The 24,082-nt window shown below is 44.0% G+C and overlaps 1 protein-coding gene across 1 annotated transcript; it reads left to right on the top strand.

Moving 5' to 3' along the window:
- The first annotated feature begins 1,022 nt into the window (after positions 1 to 1,022).
- Positions 1,023 to 22,985, top strand: NSFL1C (NSFL1 (p97) cofactor (p47)). Its single transcript, XM_011974287.1, has 9 exons — positions 1,023 to 1,120; positions 2,023 to 2,031; positions 6,890 to 6,964; positions 10,036 to 10,201; positions 10,837 to 10,929; positions 12,007 to 12,116; positions 12,517 to 12,654; positions 19,312 to 19,476; positions 21,238 to 22,985. Exons 7-9 carry the CDS (start codon positions 12,572 to 12,574, stop codon positions 21,398 to 21,400), a joined length of 411 nt encoding a protein of 136 aa, XP_011829677.1. The 5' UTR covers positions 1,023 to 1,120; positions 2,023 to 2,031; positions 6,890 to 6,964; positions 10,036 to 10,201; positions 10,837 to 10,929; positions 12,007 to 12,116; positions 12,517 to 12,571; the 3' UTR covers positions 21,401 to 22,985.
- The last annotated feature ends 1,097 nt before the right edge of the window (positions 22,986 to 24,082 follow it).

The raw sequence follows: 24,082 nt of genomic DNA, 5'->3' as shown, positions 1-24,082 counted from the left end.
CAGATCTTCTGTCTCGTTCCCCTCACATTGTAGTGGGGAAACTGAGATTCATGCATGTGACTTGCCTGGCAGGAACAGGACTTGAAGGTAGGCTCCCTGAGAATGCCAGTTCACTACATGTCCTGAGACAGCACACTGCCTCCCAGCAGATTACTTTTATCCCGTGACAGCTCACTGTCTCCTGTAAAGTTGGTGACCCTGAGGACAGGAGCGATGTCTGTTTCATCTCTGTGACCTCAGTGCTTTCTTGTGTTTGTGCAAAGCAAGTGATTAGTAAATGCCTGTCTGTTGAGTTGGTGAGCGAGATGTCACAAATGACCAAAAGATTCCCACATTCCTTCTGTATGTGTAGACCTGGCATGCGAGTATGCATAAATCGTAATGAATTATCTCATCCAGTGTGCAGGTTGGTGAGATAGGTACCCCCATTTCACAGATTAGGAAACAACTTGAAAGAATGGAAAAGTAGCAACCTGGACTGACTTCACAGTTCCTGACTCCTGTCGGTACTGGAAACGCTTAAGAGTAAGGGCCTGAGCACACTAGCAGGGATGGAACCTGGCTCCACTCTTTACCAGTTGTGTAAACTTGAACAAATTATTTTTAATTCTCAGTGCTTCTGTATCAACTATAAAATGAGATGATAATAGTACTAATAGCATAGAGTTCTGTGAGGATTAAACAAATTAACGTATGTAGAATGCTCAGAACAACCTGGCACAATGCTCACTAAATGTGTGCTACTTTTACTAGATCACGTTTCTTCATGAAATGAGAATGAGGAGTGTCTTCCACCCCAGCCATTCTTACTGCCTTCTTTTCACCGTAGTGGGTGGAATTTGTTTCAGTTGACACAAAGACTAACAGTTGAGCTGTTAACCTTCTGGTCTAATTTTCTTTGGCCCGTGGATGCAAGCTACCTTGTAAGTGTTGGCCATGTCTGTACTCCTTTGTGCTCAGAGGAGATATGTGTTAGGTGAAGGCCTGTTTAAGGGTCCCAAGGTACTACCTCTCTGTTTCAGATCGCGCTAGCGAGCTTTTATGAGGACGGAGGGGATGAAGACATTGTGACCATTTCGCAGGCAACCCCCAGTTCAGTGTCCAGAGGCACAGCCCCCAGGTAAGGGCCCACTTCAATTATTGCTACATGAGTGTTTCCAGCAGTGAAGAGGAGTTATTTTCTGACCAGAGGGTTCAGGCCTGGGCGTGTGGACCAGGTCTGAATGAGAAGGTTAGACTGAGTCAATGGGTAGTACTTCCCAGCAAGCCTCAGTCATTTCCAGTACAGAGATGCATGACTTTTAACTGGGTGTGGTTTATGGTTCAATTCTGGGGGAAACCACAAATCTACTTTTAAGACTTTTGAGGGTCTTTTACATATGTAATATGAGGAATGACCACTGCAACTCTAAAGTTTTTAAGTAAAAGCCAAAAAACTTCCTTTCAAGGGTACTATAGATGTGAAAGATTAGGCGAAATGACTTTAGGAAAGCTGTTTTGATATTTTAGGATGCCCATTACCTTATTAAGAAGTCTTGTACAAAATAAACCTGTGTAACCCACCCTTGGCCAAGTTGATTAGGGAGACCTTGTCTTACTAGGTAAAACAGTGTTAACCTTTGCGATCCCATTTGCATCCCCTGTTGCCGCCTCCCTGGCTCCCGCAGCAGAATGCTCCTGTGCTCTGCAGAGTGAGACAATGCTGGTCTTCCAGGAGACAGGCAGGGGTGCTTCCTGTAAAGGTGTCGAACCTTTACAGAGAGTGTGACGGCAGAGGTGTCTCCCTTCTCTGCCTTAGCCTGATTGCTTCTACTCTCTAGTGTGTGTTTAAGCCAGGAAATTTTATTTGGGTTTGAATTCAACCCCAGAATATAACCAATAGTGTTTCTTTGCCATGAAGTGGTAAATTATGTTTCTCTCTAAAAGCAACTGAGGTTTAAAATATATTTCCTTCCTTTGAAGAAGGAGCACTAACCCCAGATCTCATTCCTTTATTAACTTCTTTCACTCACTCCCATCCAGAGAAAAGAGGTAGGAGGAAAGTGATCTTGTAACTGTTTGCACGTGCTAACCTATGAGATATTGGTGATGGCACATCTGGGTATTACTGCTTGGGACATGTTGTTAGGGTAAGTGCTGTTCTTGCAGCTGCTAGTAGAGATGGCTAATTTTCTGAGGTATGAGTCTTTGACAGCCACCTTAGGGTGTTGTTGGGATGTTGGCATGTCAGAATTATACAGGGGGAGAGATTGAAACTTAGTCTCTAATGCCAGTTACATGTTTACTCCTCTCTTTTCTCCAGTAGTCCCAAAGTTCTATTAAGGCAGTGGTTTATTAGCATGGGCCCAGGAGCCTGACTGCCTTGGTTCAAATCCCAGCTCTGCCACTTAAGTAAAAGCTTTGTGACCTTGGGCAGGTTACTTAATGTATCAGTTCCTCATTTTCCTTACCTGTCAATTGGGAATGATAGTGCCTACCACCTAGGAGATTGAATGTGCCTACCACATAGGAGATTGCTACCACAAGCAAGTAGAACACAGTATGTGTTGTTATTGTAATTTTAGTATTATCATTTTTAGCATTCATTCTCAACCTGTTTTGTTTACTCTGTCTATTCCCCAACAAGTATGTTTATTTAAGAATAGGCATAAAAGTAAAAGAATCAAGGACATAGGGTTTAATATTAGAACTGAAGTGAGTAAAAAGACTGGACACACATTCAGTCTAAGAGGCATTGCTTTATTGCTCTGTTAAGGCTCAGACTTGGTAGTAGGCCTAGAAAAGAACTGAAGACAAGAAAAAGGGAGGGAGGAGGATGCAGTCTGTTGCATGGTTGTCCTTATTGAGGAGGAAAGCAAATGCTAGGACTACACTCTCAGGAAAAGCCAAACTTGTGCTAGCACCTCAGAGGAATTCTGTGTGGGATGTGCCTCTGCTTCGACCTGGTTGTTGCAGGACAGTTAGCCAGCTGCTGCCTTCTCCCCATCCCCCACTTTCGACTTCTCACATACCCTTTTATGTTGTCACTGCTGCCTCAGAGCAACACCTGACTCTAGAATAGGGATTCTTAATATGGAGCCCTAGAACCCTAGGAGGAATCTATGGAATGGGCGTGAGAAAGTCTCTAAATTATTAATACCTGAAATTACAGGCAAAAGTTTGTGTACACGTTAGCAGTTATCTTTTGTGGAGTCCATGGCTTTTATGAGATTCTCGAAGGGCTGACAGACATAAAAATGTTACCATTGCTATAGGAGACAGTTTAAACTCAGTAATAACAGCTGCCATTTATTGAGTATTTAGGAGTCAGGCACTGGATTAAGCTTTTACATGAACACCTTTTTAGTCCTCACAGCAACCCTTTGAGGTTAGTACTGTTGTTAGTACTATTAGCACTGAGGTTAGTACTATTCCTGTTTTCCAGATGAGGACACTGAAGTTGGGGTATCTTTCCAAGATCACAGAGCTAGTAAAACAAAGATTTAAATGTAGGGTTGTTTCTACATTCAGCATTTAAGCTCTCAGCCCCAACGACGTTCTGCCTCTTCTTGTGGACATTCAAAGTCCTCCAGAGTTTAGCCTGGACCCACCTCCCTAATCTGACTTCCGTTTCCTCATTTCTTAAATCCTTTGTTCCAACCAAACTGATTTCTTTGGTGCTCTAATTATTCCTTATTTTTGGTTCTCCTGCTTTTGTTTGAGTCTCTCACCTGGTCAGGTGTGCCCACTCTCTTGCTTTCTGCCTATACAGATCCCATGCATCCTTCCATGTTCACCTCCATCCCCACTCCTCTGTCGAGCGTGTTATTCCTAACCCCGTGACCAGGCGGCATGCCGTAATTCTGTTCCACAGAACCCCAATCACAACTATCACTCCTTCAGTTCTTTGACTATATCCACATACTACTGGGTGGCATCTCTCCCACATTGCCCTGAACTCTTTTCCTGATACTTAACTTAATTTTTCTCCCCAAGTAAATTGTAAGTTCCTGGAAGTGGGAGGGCTAGTATTTCAGGAGCAGTCACCATCCTTCTAGCCATATTTCTCACCTGTGTTCTCTTCTGATACTGTTCAACAGCTTTGAAGTAGGTAAGGTGCTCACCATTTCGCTGGTCAGGATGCTAATTCTTAGAAAAGTCAAGTAACTTACAGCTGCTGTTACCACAGATTCACGGCCAAGTCTGCCTAAGTCCAAAGCTGCTTCTACTGCCACATGCTACCTCCCTGCCAGCACCTCCCACCCCTGTATGCAGGGTCAAGCAAGAGGTAACAGTTTCTTCCTTTTTTCCCCCCTCTTTCATCCAGCAAAAGTTATACTTGAAACTTTCAGGGACTACCATTGTCTGATTCTCTAAAACTACATTATCCAATAAGGTAGCCACTAGCTATTTAAATTAATTAGAATTAAGCAAACATCATTACTCATTTGCTCTAACCACATTTCAGATGCTTAATAGCCAAATGTGACTAGTGGCTTCTCTGTTGGACAGTGCAGATAGAGCATTTCCATCATCAGAGAGAGGCAGAGCTAGGGTAACCAGATTAAAAACAGAAAATGTCATCTGATGAAGGAGCTTTGTGCCACTTCAGTATGCCAGAGTAGCCTGGGAGGTAGTTCTAATATTGAAAAATTGAACTTTCTGAGATATTTAGCCGATTTATAGAGACCATAGGACTAAAGTATTCAGCAATTGGTGATATCCCTAGGACACCCATGCCAGAAGGTAACTGAAAGCATTACTCCAGACAGTGGTTCTGAACTTGAATGTATGCCAAAATTACCTCAGGGGCTCCTTAAGACTAGATTGTTGAATACTCTACCCCTCTGATTCAGTAGAATTAAGAGGGGCCTGGGGATTTGCATTTCCGACAGGTTCACCGTCATGCTGATGCTCCTGGTCCGTGACCACACTTTGAGAACTGCTACTCAAGAGTAGTACTTAAATGTGCCACACCATGCAAAAGACTTTCCGTGCATCAGTACCCCACCTGTACACAGAAGCCCATAGGTTGATGCTGTGATTATCTTATTTACATGTGGGAAAATGAGAGCGTTGAGAATTTAAATAGCATGTCCAAGATCACAGGGTAGGAAGCAGAATTGGGATTGGAACCTGGTACATGGACACCAGAATCAGTGTCGGATACCATCAGAGTCTGGGTGTATGAGTTTTGGGGGAAAGAAACAAAGCCATAGCCAGAGCAAGTGATTTGCCCAAGCAAGTATATTTGAAAGTTTAACAACAGGGAGATAGAAAATATTTTTTTCATAGATGCTCATCCTAGCCTAGTCATTGTAAGAAACTTTAGGCTGAGCCTGTATGGAAAATTCCCTTTGGGAAGATGAATGAGTGGAACTAGTACTCTCAGGGTACTAGTACAGATCTCATCACTTGGATCCTTTTGAACCATGTCATATCGAGTATCAAGGAATGCCCAGGAGGCTGTTCTCAGGAGCCAACTCATACAGGGAGCTTATTTGCTACATTGATTGGTTTTTGTCTTCTCACTTCTAGTTGATGGAACCTCAGATCTCTTCTGTCCCCTGATTGTCTCCTTGAAATAAATGTTCAAGACTGAACTGGAGCTTTCTTCCTAGTTAACAGCTCATTAAAGCCTCACTAAACCTGTATTACTCTCTGTGTTAGTCTTTTCTCACACTGCTATAAAGAACTACCTGAGACTGGGTAATTTATGAAGAAAAGAGATTTAATTGACTCACAGTTCCATAGCTGTACAGGAAGCATAGCTGGAGGGCCTCAGGAAGCTTACAATCATGGTAAAAGGCGAAGGGGAAGCAAGCACATCTTCACATGGTGGCAGGGGAGAGCATGTGTGAAGGGGGAAGTGCCACATACTTTAAAACCATCAGATCTTGTGAGAGCTCACTCACTATCATGAGAACAGCATGGGGGAAATACACTCACATGATACAGGTCCCTCCTCCAACATTGGGAATTACAGTTCAACATGAGATTTGGGTGGGGACACAGAGCCAAACCATATCACCCTCCTCCCATATTGTATGGAAGCTGCTTTTTTCCCCTAAGAAATACAGAATTTTTTTTTCCATCTTGATAAAACTTGTGTCTTATGATCCTTGAAAAACTAAGCCTGTTCCTTGAGGACAGATCTAAACTAGGTGGAAAGTGGCAGTGGAAGATATTGTCAGAGAGAATTAACCCTTCTCACGCTCATTTTTAGTTGTGCCCATCCCATACAACACTGCTTTTTTCCTCAAAATCAATACTACTTCTTGACTAACCTGCAGCAGAAGTAGACTGGGGCTTGCTTTTCCTCCAGTGCTGGCACCCACATACTCATTCATTCCTACTTCTTGACTATGTGTCCTTCCTTCAACTCTCTGGTCTCTGTGCACTGTATATGCTGCTTTCTGGTAATGCTACACCAACCCCTTTTCCCCAGGAGCCCCATCCCCGTGACTGTCCACTAGTTCTTTGGCAGTTGGTCCAAATATTTCATTTTTCTGCGAAGCCTTTCTTGCGTTCCTCTATTCCTTCCCACTGTCTGTACTACTCAACCCTTGTACTCATTTTTAGTTGTGCCCACCCTACACAACACTGCTTTTTTTCCTAAATATTAATAAATACTTTCTAGTTTTTATTAAAGCCAGGACAGCTTAAATTGGGATTCCATTTTACCTCACGATAGGACTTTCTAATATATACTCAGTCTGTGTGACCTTGGAAAAATAAATGCCACATTATTTTATGTGCAGTCTTAGAGGATTAACCTGTCTCCACATAACATCCTCCTCTCGCCTACCAAAAATCTAACCTCAGTGTCTTCACCTCCTTAGCTGCTGGTGATGAGGGTTACCTTTCTTAATGCTCCCTGAGATCATTTTGCTCCTTTCTGTGTCTCCAGTGATAATAGAGTGACATCCTTCAGAGACCTCATTCATGACCAAGATGAGGATGAGGAAGAGGAGGAAGGCCAGAGGTGAGTCTTCTAGATGGGATCTGGGGGATAGTTTACAGGGAAGTTCAGGGTAATGTGTAAATCACCTAGAACAGGACCTGGTAAACATATTCGGTTATTGTTAGCCATTACTACTGTGGGCTGGTCTGTGGGTTATATCCTACGAAGTCTCTTCTCCCTGTAGCTTAGAAGTGACCCCTGTTCTGTTACTTAATGTATTTATTGAGGAATATTAGGGGAGGGAAATAAGGAAAAGATCTAGCAGTCCCACTTTTTGATATTGACTCAAAAGATCTGAAATCAGTTTGTAAAGAGATGTCTATGTTCCCATGCTCATTGCGGTGCTCTTCACAGTAGCGAAGTTATGGATCAGCGTAAGTGTCTTACCAGCAGATGAATGGATAAAGCAAATGTGGTATATATACACAGTAGGAGTACGACTCAGTCTGTGAAAAGAAGAAAATTGTCATTTTCAGCAACATGGATAGAGAACGTTATGCTAACTAAAATAAGCCAGGTACAGAAACACAAATACGGCACGCTCTCACATGTGGAATCTAGAACAATTCCAATCTAGAACAATCGGCAGAGTGTGGTTACAGAGGCAGAAGTGAGGGGATAATGGGGAGATGATGGTCAAAGGGTATAAAATCTTAGACAGGAGGAATATAGTTTGGGGCTTTTTTTTTTTAGATCTCTTGCATAGCATGATGAATATAGTTAATTAAAGAGCATGTACATTTCAAAATTGCTAAGTGTTAATTTCAAGTGTTCTCACCACAAAAATTGTGAGTATTTGAGGTGGTGAATATGCTAACTAGCTTGATTTAATCCACTTCATATTGTTAAAGCATAACATCACTTTGTACCCCGTAAGTATATACAATTATAAACTGCCAATTTACAATTTTAAAAAACAAGGAAAAGAAGGAAAAAGTTATTCATTATATTACAATCCATACGTAACCAGATATCCATTTTTTGGTATATTTCTTTCCAGCTTTTTCTTTTTAATTTAAAAAACATCATGTAAAAAAACAGAATAATAGGCTTATAAGTGTATATTCCCTCAATAGACATGCACACATCTGTTTGTTCTTAACCTTTAGGAGCATTGTAATAAAAATACCCATTGTGGAAAATACAGACTAGTATGATGAAAAAGTCTTAAGCTCATCTACCCTTTGGTAACTTCGGTTGATGTTCTGGCATATTTCCATCCAGTCTTTGTTCCGTATATAAATATGGTTTTGTTGAATCAATGCTACATCTCAAACATTTTCCCATGTCATTAAAATCCTTCATATGCCTTTTCATATGCTGTAATAATAATCTGTTATATGGGATGCCTGACATTTAGGTTATTTTCAATGTTTTACTACTGTAAATACCAGTGCTGTGAACATTTTTGTGGATTAATTAACCACATTTCAGATTTTTTTTTAGGATAGTTTTTAAAAATGGAAATACCAGGTCCACAGCATGCATATTTTTAAGGTTCTTGATCACAGGCTCCCAGTTCTGAAGCCAGGGCTTTGAGATCCCTTAATAAAGACTTTGACTTTCTGGTCCATTTAGCAGAACTTCATCTACCTGGAATGAACAAGAATGAACTGGCTACAACCTCATTTCATGGGTTTTGGTTCTCCACAGGATCTGCCTCAGTCTGTCAGACATTCCTAAGGAAAATTGTATAATAACTATTACGGGAATGCAGTTATCTCATCATGGTCAGTCTTTGGAGAAGTGGGCTGAGAAATTACATGTGTTCTATTCTCTATTTTCATTCCTATTGTGACCTTCACACTGCCTCAAAACCTTCCTTTTAGATACTCCCAGATATGAGAATATATGTTAATTTTAGGGTTTTACACTCCTGAGTGAAACACAGTGTCATCAAGTACGTGAATGCCCAGCTCATAAATGACTTTCTCATTCTCTTCCCACCCAGTCACATCCTCCAGGCGATGACCTTCCTTTATTTCACATTCCGCTTACTTCCATGACCCCTCAGCATTTCAGACTGAAAGGACACTGGTACTGTTGTCCTTGTCAGGGCCTGTGGCTTTGCCTCTCGTTCCCTGGTGAATGTCAGGAAATAGAAGACTGAGCCTAATGTTTATAGGTTCTCGATTTTTCCCCCTTGGGGACAAGCTGTTGACTTAGCTCTGACTAGGAGTAATAAGGAGGCAGTGGGGCCAGGCTGCATGACAGCTGGTTTTCAGACCCATATAAAAAAGTACTAATTTTATTATCTCAAGCCATGCCTGGCCTGTTGCAAAGCCCAGTGTGGGTGTCTTGGGGCTTGTATTTGAGATTGGAGCTTCTCTGACCTCCAATACCCTTTTCTCAGGGGCCACAGTGTGTGTCACATGAATGGCAAGGTGAGGTGAGGCTTGGGGGAGCTCCTGGTGCTGTGTCACACCACCTTACCTGTGTGCATTACTCTGTGCTTGTTCTTTTGCATACATCTGCTGATTTGAACCTCACGGCTCTGACTTAAGGAGCAGGTAGGTAGGGCATGTGGTCCTTCCCTCCCATTTCAAAGACAAGGAAAGTGAGTTACAGAGTAGTGCACTGGCTTACCCAGGACACACAGTGGCAGAGCCAAGACTGGAGCCTAGCTGCTTGTACTAACCATGCCAGTGCCACCATTAACCCCGAGTCTCTAGTGGTGGATACTTCTGACTATGACTGCAGTCACTGTCTCCTGGAGAGGAGCTTGGCCACCAGATTGATATTTCCCAGCTGAGACACTCTCCTGAGCTGATAAGCTGTTTTGCATGCCTGGAATGCCTTTCCCCAATTTGTTCACCTAATAAACTCATCCTCATCCTTAAGACTCGGCCCAGAAGACACCCTTATAGGAAGTCTTGGCTGTCCTTCCCACCCAGTGTTCCCTTACTGACTTCTGTTGCTGCTCACACTGCATTGTACCTGCTTGCCTCCTTCCATGTGTTCCCAGCTAGCCAGTAAGTTCTTTAAAGACAAGCGTTGTACCCTTTGCCTCAGTGTGCCCAGCACCAACCTGGCACATGCTCTATTCATGTTTTCCATGAGTGTTTCATGTTAGAGGTGTATTTTGTACACAGGTTTTATGCTGGGGGCTCAGAGAGAAGTGGACAGCAGATTGTTGGCCCTCCCAGGAAGAAAAGTCCCAACGAGCTGGTGGATGATCTCTTTAAAGGTGCCAAAGAGCATGGAGCTGTAGCTGTGGAGCGAGTGACCAAGAGCCCTGGAGAGACCAGTAAACCGAGAGTGAGTATAAGGGTCATTGTCTGCCCACAAGACTGAGATTCCAGAGCTGGGAATGCCACCTTCTTCACCTCGGTAGTGATTGATTTTTTTTTTTTTTCATGTGCTTACTTGGTCTTCTGTGCAGAACACGAGTGTAGTTTCTCTCACCCTTTAACGTGGAACCAAGATTTGGGGCAGAGTTTTCAAACCTATAGCCTATGGTCTAGATTGGGTTCTGCATACATGTTTTGTTTGGCCTATCCAGTTTGACTTATTTGGAGTTTTATTTTGTTTTACTTGAATTAATAGTCATCTATTTTATATAAAATAGGGATTTCTGTCTCCTTTGGGAATCCTGTACCCAAATTCCTACATGGTCATGGTTAATGAGAGTTTAGTAGCATCTGTTTCCTTTAGCCAGGCACTGCCCCTTCCAGCTCTTAGCCCAATTCTGGCCACCTGATTCATTTACCATACTGCCTGGCCATATAGGCACTGAGTCTGATATCAGAGAAAATGCATCTAGTAGCTAACATGCTTGATCAGGAACCCATTCCTCTTTCTTCCTCTTAACTAAGATATATATATCATTATATCTGAGTAACCCTTTTACCACGGACCAACCTCTCAAATGTGTATGAACTTGTCCCTTATAGCCATTTGCAGGAGGTGGCTACCGCCTTGGGGCAGCACCAGAGGAAGAGTCTGCCTATGTGGCAGGAGAAAAGAGGCAGCATTCCAGCCAAGATGTGAGTGTGCATCCACCTTGCATGAGGGAAGCCTGTGGACTGTTCTGTCATTTTTCTGAAGGGATTGGTTACATATTGTGCATGAACCAGCAGCCTCTGAAAGGGAAGCTAACAGACATACTGCCCTTGCTGTGGTTCACGAACAGAGAGGCTTACTGGAAAATCAAAGGCAGCTTTCATGGGTGCTGGGTGAGAGAGCTGGTGAGAACAGGTTGGGAAAGGGGATGGGCAAATGAAGGAGTTTTTTGAGCAGCCCATGGATCTCAAGCAGAGGTACAGTGTATCTGGGGTTCTTTAGTGATGTGAGTATAGCTGAAGAACTTGTCTTCAGACCCCCAGAGAAGACTTAACACCAATTTTTTTTTTTTTTTTTTTTTTTTTTTTCAGTTTTCCTCATTGTCCACTATTTAGCCCTGTGCATAGGGTCCCCCTCCCCACAAGTGTAATCATACACACAATTTTGAGTCTTTTTTATTCAATATTATACCACAAACATTTTCTTGTAGTCTTGTGATCATTGATTTCTATAATATGTTTTAAATAATTTTGGGTTTTATTCCAAAATAAAGTCAAGCAAGAAGAAAATAAACATTTTATCCTCCGAGGCAGCTGCTAATGCATTGGTTTTTAGCCTTCTAGACCCTTTGCTGTGAATGTGTATGGGAGTTGTTGTTAACAGAACTTGTAGATAACATTTTTAATGACTGTGGAATAGTCCACAAGCAAGATTTGCCATGGTAGTTTAGTCAGACACTCACTGCATACCAAGCACAAGCAAAGCATCAATTGGGTCACCTGCCCAGAGCCATCTAGCTAGTGAGTGGCACAGTCAAGATGCAGCCTCAGCTCCCCCAAAACAAAACCCCTGCTCTTAGTCTGTGCTAGATCACCTTCCTATTCTAGGTTAATGCTTACTTAGTTTGCTTGTTGAATTGCTTATGCACACATGTATATATGTGTGTCTATGTGTGTTTTGATAGTAGCAACACTGAGAAATAGTAAAAACCTGCTAATTTGCAAGTTCAAATTGTTATGCTTACCAGATCCCTGGTAACTGTTTACTCCCTGTCATCACAGGTTCATGTAGTATTGAAACTCTGGAAGAGTGGATTCAGCCTGGATAATGGAGAACTCAGAAGCTACCAAGATCCATCCAATGCCCAGTTTCTGGAGTCTATCCGCAGAGGGTGAGTGAAAAAGCCCTCCTCCAGGTCCCAAATCAGTGAGTGGATAGCAGTTGGGAAAGAAGAAGGCAGAATGTTGATTATTTGTGAAGTAAATTGTTTGAAGCAGATTCAGCATAGTTGAGATACAGATTCATAGATCTGCTCCAAAAACCTTGTGTGTCCATTTTTCCCCTTTGGGCCTGAGGCAGACCTAAGTGGCCAAATAAGAAATAGGTGTCGGCCATGGCTGAGCAAACAAGAGAAAAGGTGGAGGCAGACAGGTAGCCACCAGAGTAGCCTGCTCCCTGGAGAGACTCAGCAATTTTCTCTGTCAGACTGAGAGGTTTCTTCTCCCCTTTTCCCCATCACTGTCATTTCCATGTTCTCTCTGTGGATCCCAGCATGGCCTTTTCTCCCACAGGGAGGTGCCAGCAGAGCTGCGGAGGCTAGCTCACGGTGGACAGGTGAACTTGGATATGGAGGACCATCGGGACGAGGACTTTGTGAAGCCCAAAGGAGCCTTCAAAGCCTTCACTGGCGAGGGTCAGAAACTAGGCAGGTAAGGAGCAGCACAGGTGAGAGCCAGACTGTGTCAGTCACACCTGCCAAACCCAGCAGACCCTGTGTATCACTCACTTTGGTTATTAGCTCTTTACTGTTTACAAAATACTTCAAATTGTATTTCTATGGGAGGAACAGTGTGGAGAACATGGACTTTGGAGTTAACAGACCTGAGTTTATATCTCTGCTTCTTCACTTTCTAGCAGTGTGACCTTGGACTGTATAGCCTCAGTTTCCCCAACCATAAGTTGGTACTAATAGGAGTCCATACCTCCTAGGATTATTGTTGCAAGGAATAAGTGAGCTGATACATGTAGAACATTGTTCCATAGTTAGCAGTCAATGTAAGCAGAGAGTGTAACATAATTGCTACTATGGATCAGTAATCTAGGGTGTTCAGGGAAGGTGTCATCTCCTTGATGGCTTAAGGCTGAAATGGGGATTCCAAGGGGAATAAGGAATTACAGTCTCTCATCCAGCCAGGCCTCGTGGTGGGTTGCTTAGGATGCAGGGACGCTCAAGAACCTTGCTGCCCCTTTGCAGGCTGGTGTGCCACCGTTATGGCAGCTCAGCAGCTCTTATTTCTACTTATTTGGCCCTTCCTGACACTCACTCTGCCACTTGTGACTTTTTCTGCCTTGTGTCCTCTGCCACTGCCTTCTCACTCCTGTACCCTCTACTAACAGACATTCTTTATCTTCTATTCAAACCCTCTGATGATATCTGATTGGTTAATAGTCACTGGTATCCCTCATACAGTTTTCCCAGCAGACTCTTGGCCAACCCATAGGTAGGCTGCCTTCTCTCAGGATCCACTTAGCTTTGGCCAAGGCCATGGGGTCACCTGATTAGTGTTCTTCAGAGGGAACTGTGCACATGGTAGGCATTCAGAGCATAGTGACCCTTCTTGCCAATATGATCCTTATTTTATAGAGAGAAAGCTGAGGCTCTTGGACATTAGGGGCCTGTCCTTGTGTGTGGTCTGTGTTAGAGCCAGGACCCCAGGCCTTCTGACTGGCATTCCTTCCTGCACTCCTGCACAATGAGACATCCTTTCTAACCTAGATCTGGCAGTTCTCAAAGTAGGTACTGCCCTTGCTCACCTCACTGTCTTCAGGGATCAAAGCTTGGTCTTCCAGCAACCATGCCCTCTGAGCTTCTGGCTGGCCCTCTGCTAGAATCCCTTACCTGCCTATTGACCATTCATGCCTCATCAGGAGCAAGGGTTAGAGCTCAGGGTATTAGATTTAGCAGACCCAAAATAGTTAAGTCATCCCTATTCTCATCATTTCGTCTACTGTGTCAAGGGCCGTGGACTAGCCCAGGACAGCTAGTCTTACAGAGTGTCCCTGTCAGTTGTGATGAGCTTTATAGGGCACCTAATTTTCTTTTTCTTTGATTATTAAAGTGATACATGTTCATCTTAATACAAAGTGCAGGTAAAGAATTAAAGCTGTCCTAAACCTAACACCCAGAAATATCTGGCAAGTGTTTCTTTCTTCTCTTACTCATTTGCATGTGTTTGTAAACATGCTGTTTTATCACCTGCTTTCTGCTTTATCCGTGAAGTATGGCTGTCATCCTATATCAGTGAGTTTATTTCTACACTTTTAATTATAATGCTTACATAATTTTTTAGCCCACAAATGTGCTGTAATTTAACCAGTCCCTACTGTTAAACATTTAGGCAGCTACCAGAATTACAACATTGCAGTGAATATCTCTAATTAAATCTTTGTATACTCTTTAATCTTGGGCTAGACATAGGATTATTGTTTCAAAAGGGCTTCATATTTTTAAGATGTCAAATTGCCGATCAAAAGGTTATACTTTTTACGCTCACTGCCAGTTACAAGGGAGGCACTTTGGGTATGATTTTATAATACTAACAGGAAATGCTTCTACTATCGGAAAGTCTAACCATATTATGTGTGTGAAACTCTGCATCTCAGAAAATTAAAATATCTTTAAATAGTCTATTTTAGCATGATAGAAATGAATATTAGTGTGGAGAATAAGTACAAGATAGAACTTGATATCACCATGATGTTTATCAACAAAGTAAGTGCTCACTGCCAGTTCCACTTGCATTTTATTTCAGTTCTGGCTTTTTATGAAAACTTAGCTTAAAAAAAAAAAACCAGCCACAGTTTTATATAGCTAGGTGAGATGGGACTTTAGCTTTTCAGTCTAAATCAGGACAGCTGCTTTAGTGTTTTCCCATAAGTTTTACTACATTTTTCATTGTCTTGTGAACCAAAATGATCAGAAGCCAAAAGTTCAAGAAAATTTTCTCAGATTTGCTTCAAAAATCAGTCATTACTGGGCTTTTTCAAAATCTTAATTATCTGGGAAAATGCTTCAAGTGAATGAATAAGTTGTCTCAGTTCAAAGATTTGAGAAAATTCAGTTGTATTAAATGTTGTTTTAGTAAAAGGCAAAAGGTGTATACAATTTGAAGAGAAACCAGAGAATTTTGTTGTTGTTTTAGGTTTGACGTTAGTTTGTTTGGGTTGGGAGCTGATCTGAAGGTTCGAATTGCAAACAGCAAGAGTGCACTTGAAAGGAGGGGTCACTGCTGCTGGAAGTGAGCTTTAGCTGCTCCTGTGCCGTCTCTAGTGGTTATTTTTGTGAAGAATATGACTGGTCTCAGGATTTGTAACAGTGGCAAGAAAGTACCGAGTGCCAGTTTATTCCCACTGTAAAGACAGGAGGAGTTGGGTGATTCAGGCTCTTGGATTGAGACTCATTTTCCCCATAATTTACTATGTTTGCAGGGAGACACCAAAAACACTATTTATAGACATCTGCTCTAACCTTTCCTGCCTGTGAGTCAAACAGCTGCAGATGGCCAGCCGCTCATTGGGAGCAGTAGCCCAGCTGTTGGCAGTTCTCAGGAAGAGCTGACAGACCAGCTCCTTTGAACAGATGTATGTGGCTGCCCTGTGGGATGATTAGAGCACTATGGAACTAATGTTCTTTAAATGATGTGCTGTTTTTATTTGAAGAATCAGGAGGCCTGGTCTTCAGTTTTCTCCTCCTCTTCTACTCCCTATCCTCCTTGAGAGCAGCACAGACTGGGAATGCCTGTCAGGTGACCTTCCACTTACAGCCCATGGGCAGCTGATAGCATTTCCAATGGATTTAGGTCCAGAATTGAGGCAAATATAAGTGGGGCAGGACCTTGAAGAATGATAGTAAGTGGCTGGTCGAGTGTTTTATGTTGTTAGCTGAGCGCTATGCAAAGTATTTCACATGTTTTATCTTCTTTAATCCTGTTTTGATCCCCATTCTAGAAAGAAGGACCCTGAGACTTGGTGAGATCCATATTGCTGGCCAGTGCAGAGCTGGGTCCCTCCAGTCTCTGCCCTTACCTGCCAACCTGCATAGCATCCTGGATATTCTTGCATAACCACATAGACATTTGTTTGTGTTTTTAGTATGTGCTGGGTACAGTGCATGTTTTTAGCTATTTTCTCAACTATCTGGGAAGTTTTAACTCTGTTTTTTTGATGAGGAAACTGGGTCTTGAAATCCAAGCCTATATCTGTCTGTCTGTAAGGCCCAACAGGAGAGTGGGACAGTGTGAAGAGCACAGGATGGAGAGCCAGACAGGTCGGATTGTATACTGCCTCCTCCGTGAACCAACACTGGAATTTTGGGCAAGTTGCTTAACCCTGTTGTGCCTCAGTTTCCTCATCTGTAAAGTGGAGATGATGAATCCCTACCTCATAGGCTGGGGGTTAAGCCTGTGGGTTAAGTAATGTGGGTTAATACATGTGAAGTACTCAGCACAGGGCCTGGCTTAGGAATGGGTGCCTCATAAACAGTCACCATATTTATCAGGCCACCCTGCCTCACCTAATTTTCAGGGAGTGTGTAAGAGAAACAACCAGTCAGAAGCAGCACAGCCAAGTCCAGGCATCAGACTTTCCTCATCTCTTCCAGTGATGAGCCACCAGCCATCTGCATGCAACAGGACGTGCTGGGAAGCAAACCCAAACAGCAACTGCTTCCTTGTATGGAGGATTTCCTAAATATCAGGCCTTGCATGCACATTATCTCGTCTCATCCTCAAAACAGAACAGCTCCTCATTTTACACACGAAGACACTGAAGCCCCGGGAAGTTGTGACTTGCTTAAGGCCACACTGCTTGTTTAGTTTAGTGGCAGAGCGGAGGCCAAATGGTAGGTGGCATAGCTCCAAAGATTGTGCCATTTCTCTAGCGTCACACCAACTCTCCTTAATAATAGGGACAGTAGAGACTGCTTCCCCCTAAAAGGCATGGAGATGTCGTAAGGAGAGTATCTCCATTTTATAGAAAAGGAAATTGAGGTGCCAAGATGCTCAGTAACTTGCTGAGGGTCATCAGCTCATAAGTGAGGAATGACACTCAAGGAGAAGTTTAAGAAAGCATTTTCAATGTAAATATTATTTTTCTAAAGTAAACCATCCTAACTGTAAAGCTTGACAAAATCCTGGCTGGTGGGAATACACAGAATATATACTGAAAGAAAGCTTGTTTATTGCATGAGTTTTTAAAAATGATCCATAGCATGTGTGTCTGTTTTCTCATCTATAAAATGGAGATAACACCCATCTACAGCCATCTCAAAGGATGGTTGTGGTGATTCAGTGAGGTCATGACTGAAAGCTCCTTTAGACAATCCCTGCACAAAGTCGGTGTAAATGTCACTCCTGTTTTTTCTACTCTCCACCCCATTGCCTGAATAGATATCAGCTATTTTGGCTTAACAGCTTCTTTCTCATTTTAGGCCTGACTGAAAATGTTATAGTTCCCTTTCTGGCAGGCAGTGTTTTCAATGAGTACATGTACTTTGAATTATTGTAAATAGTTGAGGGACAGGCTGCCTGAAGTCTAATTGGAGAGTTGACCTAATGTCTGTGAAACTAATGAACAAAACAAGATAGTGTAGATCAGGAATGTCCAGTCTTTTGGCTTCCCTGAGCCACACTGAAAGAAGAATTGCCTTGGGCCACACATGAAATACACTAATACTAATGATAGCTGATGAGCTAACAACAACAACAACAAAAAAGCAAAAAAAAAAAACTCATAACGTTTTAAGAAAGTTTACGAACTTGTGTTGGGCTGCGTTCAAAGCTGTCCTGGGCCGCATACGGCCCATGAGCCATGGGTGGTTGGAAAAGCTTGGTGCAGAGCTTAGGCGTTTACAGGTATATGAGATTTACCTCTTCACTATTTCCAAGCAACTCTTGTGGCCTATGGTGGTGTCAGTTAAACTCTGTGTCCCAGCCTACACTTTTTGAGTCCCACATGCTGTGTGACTGATGCATAGAAGCAGCTTCTCTAGTGCTAGTAGTGTGGGCGACATTCTCTTCTGAGCTCTACTTTGTAATTCTCTAAGTCCATATTTTTCACATTCACAGAAAATAAGTTCACTTTTCAGTCATTCTTTAATTATATGCTTCAGGGCGGTATTGAACTGTGCAGTTTCTCAAAACTTTTAATGTGCCAATGGCCTCTGAAGCTGCTGGTGTGTTATGTGGCCTTTCCCACACCTTCCTTCCTATGGAACACACTTTGGAAAGCACTTTCAGTTGGATTTGCTCTGAGTACCCTTTTTGGGGCTGTGAAGGGGGAAGGGTAAGGTACAAGAACTGATCTAATTAGAGGCTTTGAGGGGAAGCGAAGGTTTATCTAACGGCCTTGCTTCTTTTCAAAGGTCTAGGTCAGGTCATCTGCTAAGAGAAAGACTGGGAGTGAAGTGAACAGGTAGTTTGGAGGAGAGAAGGTGGCTCCATACAGTTGTGGAGAAGTGGGAGTCCTTGTGCATTTTGTGTTTGTCAGCCATCCTGAGTGCATTATGCAATTTTCCCCTTTAATCCTCACAAAAACTGAGCAAGGCCTATAGCCTTAACCCTTTAAAAATCTAATTACTACCTTTGTTGAAAGTAAGCATGTTTGAGTAATTCAAACCCTGGTCCATGTGATTCTGAGATATGAAATCTAACACTGGCAGACACCGTGTCCTATTCATTGTATGATGAATCCCAGCAGTACCCAGCACTTGATTGGCTTTTCAGCGCCCTTCAGAACTCTCTCCCCTGCCCTCAATAGTGGATGTATGAGTACAGACACACATATGAGTGAGGTGCACTAGGTAATGCAGGCCTGAAAATTCCATCACAGAGGAAGAATCTGGACTGCTTCGCCTGCAACCTGCCACTCACCTGCCAGGCTGTGCCAAGGCTGCCTCACCTGCAGACTTGGAACACTCCCCTCTACCACTCCATTGAGACCAAAACTGACCCTGGTCTATTATGTCTTCTAGCCTTATGACCCTGTCTCTCCCACCCTAGGCTGTCCTGCTTTCCTTCCTTCAAGCCCTTGTTCAGGTGAAGACACCAAGGAGGAAAAAGGCCAAGTAACTTGCCCACATTACTCAGGAGCAAGAGAGCTAGCAATAACATATGAAACATATGACTTGGGGTTTGAAGCTAATTCTGCTGGACCACAAGGGCACAGTTTTCCCTGTCTGGGTCAATAGCTCAGCAGCACCAAACAATGACAGGAGCATAGCAAATGCTCAGTAACAGTCCAAGAGGGGATTCCCTTTTTGCCAGGGGCCTTGTTTCTGCTTGTGTCCTGATGCCATCCTCTCTCCTCAGCACTGCCCCCCAGGTGTTGAGTACCAGCTCTCCAGCCCAACAGGCAGAAAATGAAGCCAAAGCCAGCTCTTCCATCTTAATCGACGAATCAGAGCCTACCACAAACATCCAAATTCGGCTTGCAGACGGCGGGAGGCTGGTGCAGAAATTTAACCACAGCCACAGGTACCTTGCATTGTGTGGCCTTGCTTATTCTAGGAGCGTCCTCTGGGACTCACGCGAATGTGTGGGAAGCAGAGAGCCGTTCTTCCTCCTAAACACCAGCAGGCACTCCATGCTTTCCCCAAAACAGACACGAGGGTGGTAAGGAATACAAGTCTGAAGCCTTAGGTTCTGGTCCCCACTTTTCCATTAGTGTGGTCAGTGACTGTTAACTTCCCCCCCGCCCCGTGTGTCTCATTCTTCATCTGTAAAATTAGGGTATTGGATTTCTCAGGGCTTTTTTAAGCTACCAGACTGTTCAGAGGAAGTCTTATTCTAAAGTCCTGTGAAGAGATCAAATTAGAACTGCTGTGGTTGATAGAGGAGAAGGGGTTACAGTGCCAGCATCCCACTCACCTGGCTTCCTCCACCTCCCTCCCCACAAGCGGCCTGTGAAAACCACTGGGCCAGGAAGATCTCTTCTAGATCTGGCTGTCGAGAATTCTGGGAATGCCTGTTCTACATCTCAGACCATCTGGGCTGGATCAGTTCCTCCTTCATTTTAAAGATGGGGAGACTGAGGCGCAGCAAAGGGAAGAGACTAATAGGAGAGGTGCTAGAGGACTGTTGCCAGTAAATATATTTGGTATCTCCTTTCTGTAGAACAGAAGTGTCTAAATTTTATTGGTCATGAACCAACTAAGCCAGCACCCACATGTGGGGTCAGTGAATTGTTTGACAATTATTGAGTATCGACTGGGCTCGCCTGTGAGTAAAAGCGGGAGACAAGCCCCAGCTATGAGCCAGGAGCATCTAGAGCCTGTTCAGACCTCCTTCATCAGGAACCTTCATTACACTCAAGTGTCTGGTGGTTAAGGGAGTGACCCATCCCAGTGATGTGAGTTACTTGCCTCAGTTTCGTTTCACTCATTAAGCCCAGCACACTGCTGCCCACTCCCAAGGTGGACAGCCCATGCAGAGCTTCGCTGGGTGACAAGGCTTGGTTTGCTAAAAGTCACAGGCAGAATCCTGCAGGTCCACGCCCTTAGATGTGCCAAATTGTAAGTTACATAGATTTTAGGGGCTTGGGGCAAAAAGGAAACTTCTGTTTAAGTGCTGTAGGGAAGGAGGCCTTGTTTCCAGGTGGTTTCATTCTCATATGATCTCCAGGTTCAGAAGACAGGCAGTGTCTGGAGAAACGATTCCTGGCCCTGAGAAGTTGACCATTAATTTCTGACAAATAGTTTGTGATTCCTGTGACATACAAAACATTCATATACTGCCCTTATGAAATTCATGAGCTGCAGGAGGAGACACTAATCAGATCATTCCATAAATGTGGAAGGAGGGCCAGGGATGGAGATAAGGAGCTAAGGAAGGCTGTCCTGAGGAGGTGGCATTTGATCCAAGGCCTGAGTTGTGATTAGGATTACAGGAAGGGGATCAGGCAGGGGGGCCTCTGGAAAGAAGGACCCAAATGTGGGAGGAGAGTATGGCCTGATGAACCAAAAGTGGGGAGAAGAGATTGAGGGGAAAGAGGGTGGTATAAAATTAGGCAGGCCTTGGGAACCCAGTAGGGTAGTTGATGTTTATCTCAAGGAAAATAGAAACAGCAGTGAAGGACTCTTGGCAAGAAAGGGACATGGTCCCACATGCCTGAGCGTAGCTTTCGCTGTTCTGTGGAGAAGGTCAGGGAAGGGGATTTGCGAGGTGTTTAGCTTTCCACAGAGCAGGGGTGTGGACGACAGAGGAGGGCACTGCTCACCACTTCCCCAACTCCTGCAGGATCAGCGACATCCGACTCTTCATCGTGGATGCCCGGCCAGCCATGGCTGCCACCAGCTTTATCCTCATGACTACTTTCCCGAACAAAGAGCTGGCTGATGAGAGCCAGACCCTGAAGGAAGCCAACCTGCTCAATGCTGTCATCGTGCAGCGGTTAACATAACCGCCCAGCCAGCTGCCTGGCGTCCCTCCTGTGTTTCCCATGGCCAGTGGCCATGCCCCATGAGGATCGCCCCTCCTGCCCCCTTGTGCACACCCAGCAGTCCAGTGCGACGTCTCCTCCATAGCTCTGGGTTCTTAGATCTTGGTTGGACATTTGTTTTCTCCTTAGTTGCATTTCCTGGGTTTTTGTGACGATCAATGAACTTTAATGAAAAAAAAATAAAAACAACCAAAAAAATTGAAGGAATATCACCAGCATGTTGTACGGAAACTCTCCCACTGAAGCAGGCTTTAATTGCTTTAAAATTATATTTATCTTGGGGCCTGTGGGAGGAAACTTCCTTCCATCTTCTCTACATAAAAACTTGTGGCACACAAGGCTTATTCACTAGTGTGTCCCACCCGCCAGCCCCAACGATCACTGGAGGAAGGAGGGGAAATGTGTTGAAAGAGGCTTTGCCACCACTTGTTCCCACGAGAATATATCACTTGCCCAGATAAAACTGGGCAGCAGCCAGAGTCCCCTAAAAGTGGGAAGTCAGAGCTACATGCACACAGTGTCTTCAGAAGGTGAAAATAAATACTTCCCTGTGCTCCTTTTACTCAACCCCTGGGAAATCCAATCTTGCCAGGCCTTGGCCAGTTGAGATTCTGTTCCACCTGCCTGCCTGGCCCTATCCTCTGTCACCATCCAGACTGCTCGCCTCCTGGGTATTCTTATGGGCTCCTTTATGGTTTGATTTACTCCACGTGCAGAAGTCTTGAGTGGACCTAGGAGGTAGGTGGGGTATTTTTTTCACTAGGATACAGCTCATGCCAACCCAACCCAAGTGAGTTCAGAATCAGGGTATCTTGCCCTAAAAGATAAACAGTCAAAATGCCACCGAGCTGTTCACTAGTGATGTGTGGCAAATCAAATCAACTGTTGAAGAAGGGGTGAGTTTCCTGTGCTACAAGCATCTGTCACTGTTGGTACGTGCAGGAGGCTTCTGCTGGGTATGTTTTGGAAGTGAGTGTCACTACTTGGCTTTGCTTAGCAGATTCTGCTTCACAGTTGTTCTTTGACCTGCTGACTTGTGACTTGCAGAAACATAGGCAGTAGTCCTAGCCTGGTAAAGACCCTCCATCACCCTCATAAGTTTGCTTCCTATGCAGGTTTGGGAGAGGAGACCCATTGGGCTCTTGGATGGAATCCTTTCCCCTATTAAACAAACCAGAGACTTAGAATCAGTGCTGACTCAGGATCTCCTGGTTTGGAATCATAATGTGCCTCGATCCTCTTTCCAAGCAGGCGTCACCAGTCTTTCTGTTTCCTGCTTCACCCCTGCAATGAGCCAAGAACCAACACTACATCCACCTAGAACTGCAGAAGGGCTTGTGGTTTCAACCAAGACCCATCCTGAGCAAGGGACTTGGCTTGGTGCTTTTGATCCCAAAGTTCCCACACTGGCAGTGACCTGCTGGGGCAATGGCATCTGTCATGGTGTTTTCTCCAGCAGGTGGAGATTACTATGGAACCTACATATGGGTCTGGAAAAACTGTACACTGTTGTCACCTTGAACATTAAAAACCAGAATGAGGACAATGGACTTTTGTACTTTCTAATGGGTTGCTTTGACGGAAACTACAGCAGCCAGCAGAGGTGCTTTAGTGCTTCACAAAGGTCCCACTTCACAGTGCAAAACCTTGAGCCCCAGTCACACTGCCAGTAAGTGGTAAGGTACTGCCTGTTCCCATCCAGAGCCCACATTCAGCCTCCATGGAGTGCAGTATACACTCCATCCGTAACTGCCAGGCCCATGTACATACACTTGACCTCCCCCCACCTCCTTCTCACAGTGTCTGCGTAATTAGTATATTGCAGAAGAGATTGTAAAAACACCCACTTAAAACCTGTATCATCTACAGTAGTTTGCAAAGGGCCCCCAGCACCTCTGGGAAGTAAGCAAGGCAGGTGATCGCTTACCTATATTGTTGATGCAGCTACCACAGTTGAGAGACAGTCCCTCTGACCTTGGACCAGGGATCACACTGGTCTGGTTCCAGGCTGGGGAAGGATGTTCCCAGCCCTAGTTTTCTGTTTTGGGCAGTCTAGATGGAAAGGCCCATCCACCCAGATAGGCTTTCACAGGTTTAAAAGAAAAAGCATAGCCGCTGGTTCCGGGGCTTCTGAATTCAGTTCTCAACTGGGGCATTTTGAATCTCCCCAAAAACTGATTGGTAAGAGAACCTCCTGGCATTAAATGGGCCAGGCCAAGGATGCATGTCAGTTCATTGGACATGCCTTGGTAGATATCCAAAATTCATCAAAATGAAAAAGGCAAAGTAATTGTCATGATGCCCTTTCTAAAAGTGCAGTTTTAACTAGTCTCTGCTGTGGGATGTGAGTTGTTTAATCTTGTTAACAATCATGCCCAGCAACCCTGTGGGTAGAGTCTTGCACAGATCCGACTGCTTCCTCATCAGAAGACCAGGGAAGAAGCAGGCATGTGGGGCAAGAGCTGGACATGGCTTTAATGGCTTTCCAAAGTGTCTTCCAAAGGGGCTGTGGCCTTTTTCATGCCCATCCATAGGACAAAGCATGCCCTTCCCTGCCAGGAGCTGAGAGATTACTTAGAGCTCATTCAGGGGAAGCAGCTGGTACAGAAATAAGGGTTCACTGCTGCTCCCTGTCTCCTAACT

Source organism: Mandrillus leucophaeus, unplaced genomic scaffold, assembly GCF_000951045.1.
Source record: "Mandrillus leucophaeus isolate KB7577 unplaced genomic scaffold, Mleu.le_1.0 Scaffold101, whole genome shotgun sequence".
In the NCBI taxonomy this organism is placed as follows: Eukaryota; Metazoa; Chordata; class Mammalia; order Primates; family Cercopithecidae; genus Mandrillus; species Mandrillus leucophaeus.
Note: the sequence above shows the minus strand (reverse complement) of the source record. Positions and strands in the feature narration are given on the sequence as shown.